The sequence below is a fragment of the Sinocyclocheilus grahami genome, unplaced genomic scaffold (genome assembly GCF_001515645.1).
Source record: "Sinocyclocheilus grahami isolate Dianchi unplaced genomic scaffold, SAMN03320097.WGS_v1.1 scaffold67046.1, whole genome shotgun sequence".
NCBI classification, from domain to species: domain Eukaryota; kingdom Metazoa; phylum Chordata; class Actinopteri; order Cypriniformes; family Cyprinidae; genus Sinocyclocheilus; species Sinocyclocheilus grahami.
In genome coordinates this window covers 1-751 of record NW_015528385.1, presented here as the reverse complement: position 1 = coordinate 751, position 751 = coordinate 1, and the positions used below count along the sequence as shown (strand labels likewise).

The window sequence follows — 751 nt, the reverse complement described above, 5'->3', positions numbered from 1 at the left end:
AGGCTTGCTGTATGAAATGAGCATGAAACTTTTTTCTCCAATCTGTATGGTTTAAGAACTTATGGGTTACGCTGAGAACGCCCGAAGTACTTGCCTTATTTCAGAGAGGTTGTTTTTTAAATGTCAAATTGTGTAGTTTTAAATGATCAGCTTTCTCTTTCTGAAGACAGTATTTTTATTGAACTCCATTGCAGGTTGGAACTGATGGGAATAAGTACCAGCAGCACCATGACAAACATGACAAAGTCCACCCAAATATCTAATTGTCAAAAATATACATCAAGGTATACCAGCATGGATATTTGACTGAATAAAAGCATCCAAAATATAAAAGAATTCATCTCTGGTCTTTTTCCTCTCCATAACCATTACATAGACCTAAGAAAATATAAATATACTTAATCCACATTTGTCCAAACACACTATGTAGTAACCTGCATTCATGGAGCACATCTTAAACGGTCGATGAGCACTTTTGCTTTCCTTTCTTTTTCTGATTTTGGTAGGATTTGGGATGATTTTCTTCACTTTTAGAGGCTGGAGGATTAAAGGAGAAGCGTCACTGGCTTCATCCGACATTTCTTCTAATTTCCTCTTCTGCCCCTTTACTGTATCGCTCTGCTTTTCCTCTGTGGAATCCGTCGGGACCACATCCTCGAGCACCTCGCTGCCGCGTCTGAGTCCCAGCAGTCCCGCGAGAGTGTCGCTCAGACTGGGCACGTGGCAGGCGGGCACCGACCTCGTCTTACTC

At 41.5% G+C, this 751-nt stretch overlaps 1 protein-coding gene across 1 annotated transcript; it reads right to left on the bottom strand.

Annotated features, from left to right (window-relative positions):
• Positions 1–6: 6 nt before the first annotated feature.
• LOC107581047 (ribonuclease P protein subunit p38-like) lies at positions 7–747 on the bottom strand (the record flags this gene model as incomplete). The annotated part of the gene is made up of 1 exon (XM_016266628.1): positions 7–747. A coding segment is annotated over one exon (369 nt), but the record flags the coding sequence as incomplete, so codon positions are not given.
• Between the last annotated feature and the right edge of the window lie 4 nt (positions 748–751).